Below are 6,163 nucleotides of genomic sequence, written 5' to 3' on the forward strand. Positions count from 1 at the left end.
TATATACTACAAACCTTTTTATCAAAATATTGTTTTTCAAACAGCATATTTTATACAAATTCATTCTACTTAATTATTTATTTATACATCTTTCTTTTGTATCATCTGTTTTCTCATCACTTATTATATGATTTATAAAAGAAAACATTTTTAAAGTTCATGACTATTTTTTTTTTTGTTAAAACATTCTTTTAAACTTACAAGTCATGAATCCTATTTTCGATAAAACCTATGTATCTCACAGGCATTTTTATGCTGACGTACCTATTTTTACATATGTTTCAGGTGCTGCTTTGTGATGATTGTTGATGCATGATACACATAGGATTGGACTCGTGCCTTAGCGACTTTAAAACATGAAAGACAATGTTTGTATTTATTTGATTTGTAATAAAACAATGAGTTCAATAATTCAATAAAACGAAATTATTTAATCCATGGTTGAAACAATGACGTTTTGTTGTTTTACTGGTCGGGGTGTGACAACACCTGTCAGAAGTCACCTCCCATAACCATTATCTTCCCACCAAATGGGAGACTAAAACCTATAATGTCTTGGAATGTACGATCGACTGCCTCTATCGCCTGTCGTTTAGCCATCGACGCTTCATCCCATATGATTATTTTGGCAGACCGAATCAGTTTAGCAGCCCCACTCTGTTTTTTTGATATTGCACGTTGAATTATATTCAAGATTAATAGGAATCTTGAATCTCGAGTGAGCCGTTCTACCTCCTGGCATATTATTAGCCGCAGTACCTGATGAAGCTGTTGCGAGAGCAATAAGACCACGTGACCGAACTTCAGCAAGCAAGGCATTGTACAAAAATGTTTTTCCAGTTCCACCTGGACCATCAATAAAGAAGACGCCTGGAAGATCATTATCAACATGCATCATGATCTCATCAAACACGTTTTTTGGTCCCGATTAAGTGAATCTTTGGAACTCAAGTGTTCAGGTTCCAAAACAATCCCATACTCCTCTTGTAACTCACGATAACCTACATCCTGTAAGTTAACGTCGTCTGTTATCTTAGGAAGGTCGAATTCGTTGATATTTTTACCCATGGATTGTAGAAAGACACTAATTTCGGTAAGAACCATATTTTGAACTCGTTCTATACTTTGACAGTGTAACCGATGATCTTCAGACAGTGAATCAAAGTGGTCATTCCATAACTTTCGAATATCTCCAGGTTGGCAAAAAATCATTATGGTCGCAAATAACCTTCTAAGAGCATTGGGAAACTGAAACATCGAGGCTTCTTCGAGACATTGTGATAGATATTCATCGTCTTCTATTAAGCCTAACTCAAGAGCTGCTTTTTTGAAATGTCTCACACCGTTGACCATTAACTGTGCAAAGATGTTCAAAAGAAGTAGGCCCTCTGACATTTGACAAAAGTAGGCGTAAGTAGTACCTTTCTCCTTCGACTGGATTAGCGGAAACGATACGACCTCTTTGTTTTTTTACCGCCACGAGGATTCCAACGGCGTGTGCTTCCATTCCATGTAAAGTGTTTTGGAAAATCTTTATACAAATATACTCTTGTTGTTTCATCGATTCTATTTCTCTCAAAAAATGCTGTTAGCATGGTTCTCTTATCCCTTTCCCTATCAACAATATTAGACATTATGTCATCATCTCTAAATCTAACCATCTGATTATTTGGGAGATGAAGTTGTAAGGCTAAAACAGAAGGAGAGATTTGAGAAAGAGAGAAGCAAAAAATGCACCACATAGCCTCTGGGGGCGATATCTAGCGTGCATCTTGAAAGCTCTTTATCTCATTAACAACAACCCCTGGCTCACTTTGATCAACTTGAATAACCTGTTTGTCATGTCCTTTATAAACATATTTAAAAAGATATTTCACAGATTTTATACTTGAGCAAACTTCAACATTGATGTGGCAGTTAAACATCATCAAAAGCCTTGGGTTATATGGGACCACCCATCTATTATCAAGTGTTTTTCCTCGTACATCGACTTCTATCCCAGTGTCTCTCCTTCGATACAACGGATACGCATCTTCTCCTTGTGTTGTCTGTTCACTAAATTGTCTAGGATAGTGAAAACGACAAATTTTAGGATCACCCTGCATACAAGGACTGCTTAATCGTAAATTGCCGCAAGGACCGTGAATCATGTGCTTGACAACCATCTCATGCAATTTGGGATGTCTTTGTTTGTTAGGAATTTCAGCACACACAACCTTATCATAATGGTCCGCGTTATTGATCTTGTGTTGCTGGTACATGATAAGGAGAAAATGTGCGTGCGGCAAACCACGCTTTTGAAATTCTATGACATAAACGTATGCCTTAACTTCCCCGAGGATATGTTTCTTGAAGAGTTGTTCCTTAAGATCTTCTAATTTAGCCCGGAACACTCTTGAAACAAGGTCTGGACGATCTTATGCAGTTTGACTAACATGTAAATTATCACATATCTCAGGCCACTTAGGATTACACGTCATTGTAAGGAATATATCAGGCTTTTCGTCATCTTGAACTAAAGTCATCGCATCTAGAAACCGACGTCGCATGTCGCGAGGCCCTCTGATGAAAGATGCAGGTAACACAATTCTTTTCCCGACTCTGTTTGCATGAACCTCTCCAGCATTGACGCAATCCACAAGACCTTGGTACAATTCGGCCCGTATCTTAGCTTGGTTTCTCTCACAAAATTCTAAGCTTGACGTCTCAATTTTTATGTAAACATCTACCACAAACTGTTGTAGCAGTCTACCACCGAACAGAAGCACGTTTTCGGTAGATCGAATCTGGAAATTGTAACAGTAGTACTCTCGCATAGCCACGCTTGTTCTACCACTTCATGTGTTAGCCTCTGAACAATGAAGATATTTTAAAAACAAACAGTTAATAAAAATAAGATGCATTACGGTATTTTTATGATCTTCACTTAAAAAGGATAATAAATTGTTGGTACCTTCCATTTCTCCTTCGATGTTTTCATTGTTGCGAACCTCAGTGATTGATACTCCGTGACGTGGTATGTTGGCATGCCAACCCGACTCACCATTAGGAAAAAGAAGAGGATACGACAATGGATCATAACAACTGAAGTACGGCTGAATAGTTTGGCTATATTCAGACCTACCATACACAACAATACTTCGTTTATACGAAGTGATATTGTCATTACCTTCAACCCAAATACCAGCAACCTATATAATCGTGAACTATAAGTAAGTAAAATAAGCAATACTATTAAATAATTTTAATTAATATAATATATTTTATATACCTCCGATGTCGTTGGTCGGTTGTACACCTTTTGGTCAAGTTCAACCGAAGCATTCAAAGTGACTCTATAGTTGTCTAGAGGTCCTAGTTCTGCAAGTCTTCTAAATGTATCGACATATGGGTTTGTAGAAAGAACGTGTGTCAAAATCTGAGTAATACGATGATCAAGATTTGGCCATTGGAGTCTGAGATCTAACTCGGCATCAGGATCATAAAAATACAACTGCAGGTACCTAGGGGTTCCATCCCTCGGAACTAATTGGTCGATTTTGTGATATATTCCTCTATGTGCACAAAAAGTATATACACTGTCTCTCATATTGTTCAATGTATCATCCAACGTCACTCCCATTGAGGCAAAAGAAAAATTGGTGTTATAAGCACGAATGTTTTGCCTAAAAATATTTCCAATTTCATCTTGCGATGTGAAAAGTCGGTGCAATTCCTCTGGAATTTCTGAATTTGCTAACACAGTTTTCCCACTCATACAACAAAAGGTATCAAATTCAAATTGAAAACGTTTTGCTCCACAATCAGGACATGCACCACGTTCTTTTAAAACACGATGTTCTCTAGGTAAACGATCGTAAACAAAGTTATATGGATCATCCTCTACATTCTCATTTTGGAAGGAAGGTTGATCAACTACTTCAGAAAATTGAGGTAAAAGTGTACGTGGTTGAATTCGAACACCTAAAAAAATCGTTGTCTTAAGTAATGAAGGTTATTAAAGATATCAAATTCAATAAAGAAATCAATGTTAAATAAATAGAAACCTCGTGATGTTCTGGTAATGACTTTATCAATTACATTGGGGAATGTGGTTGTCGGCGTAACATCATTGGTCGGGGTTGATGTAATTTGACTACCGTTTGAAATATGCATTCCATTGTACTCCTTACGTTTCATGGTAGAAATACTTGATGCGTTCACGTTTGTCATTTAGGTAAATTGAGTAATATTAGTCTGTAAACTTCTTAACGGTGTCCTTTCGGCTGATCTGTTACTCATTAAAGATAGTGATGAAGCACTTCGGGATACCTCACCACTCCCAACTTTCGGGACTTTGTTATTTTCTTTGCGTGCAGCATAATATCTTTTGTTATACCCTTTTCGTTTTTCAACTCTAGTAGATGAACTTGAGCTAGAAGCTTGATTAAGATGGTTTGGTTGTCCATTAGTCATTGTAAATTGTTAAAGTGTCAAATACCTTGCAAATTAAATAAAAGATAGTTATCATAGATGATGAAATTCTGAAATTATTACAAGATTAGTACACGACACTTAAACAAAATAACATGATTACCAGAAATAGAAAACCAAAATTCTTAAAACATTGAATACATAATGATGACATTAAGTGAAAGTCAAACTAAATACTTGGTGAAACGACGGTCTCCACAAACACCGCACCCTTAAAACCACGAAACCATGTAACTGGATAAAGAATTTCGAAGGGCTTCGTATCCATTTCAATAGTAAAAAGCTTCCCTAATTTAGTCATCACAAACCAATTACCATTCGTCACGTAATGTGTTATATCGCCCCACAATGACAATGATATTGGGGGGATCGGAGGACACGATAAGACCTTAATCCAGTTATCCTCTTTTAGCATCCATAGGTCAATTGTTATCTCAAACCAGCCAGTCGTAGCAAACATGTGAAGCTCATTTTTTACATTCACTAAAACACCTTGAACAAATCCCGTAGATGGAACAGGTGGAAAGCTTATCTCCTTGAACTGCTCTGAATTAATATCAAAACAAATCACCACATTTGTACCTCCAACCCAACATTCGCAAAGAGTGAAATACAGAGTACCACCACAAAATGTGCCTGGTGACCAATAGAAATTGGGGCTAAGATACTCTTGTCTTGTTAAGAAAGGAATATTTCTCCAAAAGTTTAATTCCCTAGAATAAACATAGCTTTCATATACACCATACCTACGCTTGATATGCAAGACCTTGTAATCCTCGGCATCATCAGCATACAAACCAACGGCATCAAGATTATTTATATAGATTCCAAGAGAATCAGGTATTGACAAACGCTTGAAAGCAGTAGTTGTTGGATTCCAAAGAAGCAACTCATTTGTATGATTCAAGGAAACACACAACAATCCATTCAAAGGTGAAAGTATTGACACATCATTATTTTGGTGGTCGAATGGTAATGTAACTATTGACCTTGGCCCATAATCATAGGATTGAAAGATGATCGGATGAACAGAGCATGTTAGGTCGTCAATTAAGAGAACTCTCTGGTTAGATGAAACTAATGAGCGAGAATAATGTACCCTTATGAAATCTCGAGTTGACAGCAACGCATAGCATTCCTTACAAACATTCTTAGAACGTCCTACGACCTTCGCTGGCACCCTCGTTAATATCTCAAATATTGTTTCAATAGGAAGGTCAGCCATGGTGATACCTTCGTTTAAGATAAATAATAACTTTTTAGTTGTCCAACCTATCTAGATTATAGTTTGGTGAAAAATAGGTGTAACCATTACTTTTAAATCAAGTAATATAACATACTTATTACAACATAATATAATATTAAACAAACTAAAGTATACTTCTACAAGTAGGAAAGAAACATAAAGGCAGTTAACCAAAAGCAAATCACAAAACACCATCATGGATTTTAATATTCAACAACTAAAGATATAAAAACACCCAATGTTTCTATCATGAACACGGACTTAAGTATAGATCCATAATTTAAATATCTCGTGCCTCGAGCATATCTGGGTCGTATGTAATCCTACTCAGTTCTGTAGACTTCAAAATATTAGCTGAAAAAACAAATAAAATACAACTTTTATTAAATTACATGACCCATTAAATGTAACTAATTTTTTAGAAAGTTGATGTTTAAAGCATAA

The 6,163-nt window shown here is 36.3% G+C and overlaps 2 protein-coding genes across 2 annotated transcripts; both read right to left on the bottom strand.

Annotated features, from left to right (window-relative positions):
* Nucleotides 1–1,760: 1,760 nt before the first annotated feature.
* On the bottom strand, nt 1,761–2,816 carry LOC118490374. Its single transcript, XM_035987975.1, has 2 exons — nt 2,474–2,816; nt 1,761–2,407 (listed from the first exon to the last, which is right to left on the bottom strand). Exons 1-2 carry the CDS (start codon nt 2,814–2,816, stop codon nt 1,761–1,763), a joined length of 990 nt encoding a protein of 329 aa, XP_035843868.1.
* A 1,826-nt stretch (nt 2,817–4,642) lies between these two features.
* Nucleotides 4,643–5,698, bottom strand: LOC110931277 (F-box protein CPR1). Its single transcript, XM_022174678.1, has one exon. It carries the CDS (start codon nt 5,696–5,698, stop codon nt 4,643–4,645), a length of 1,056 nt encoding a protein of 351 aa, XP_022030370.1.
* Nucleotides 5,699–6,163: the final 465 nt, after the last annotated feature.

The sequence above is a fragment of the Helianthus annuus genome, chromosome 3 (assembly GCF_002127325.2).
Source record: "Helianthus annuus cultivar XRQ/B chromosome 3, HanXRQr2.0-SUNRISE, whole genome shotgun sequence".
Lineage (NCBI taxonomy): Eukaryota > Viridiplantae > Streptophyta > Magnoliopsida > Asterales > Asteraceae > Helianthus > Helianthus annuus.

Bases quoted from the DNA above. Each gene is read 5' to 3' on its own strand.
- LOC118490374 (XM_035987975.1), bottom strand. From the start codon at position 2,816: ATGCGAGAGTACTACTGTTACAATTTCCAGATTCGATCTACCGAAAAC. The intron at 2,408-2,473 runs GTAATCCTAAGT...AAGATCGTCCAG, and splicing joins TATATTCCTTACAATGACGT to ACCTTGTTTCAAGAGTGTTC.
- LOC110931277 (XM_022174678.1), bottom strand. From the start codon at position 5,698: ATGGCTGACCTTCCTATTGAAACAATATTTGAGATATTAACGAGGGTG.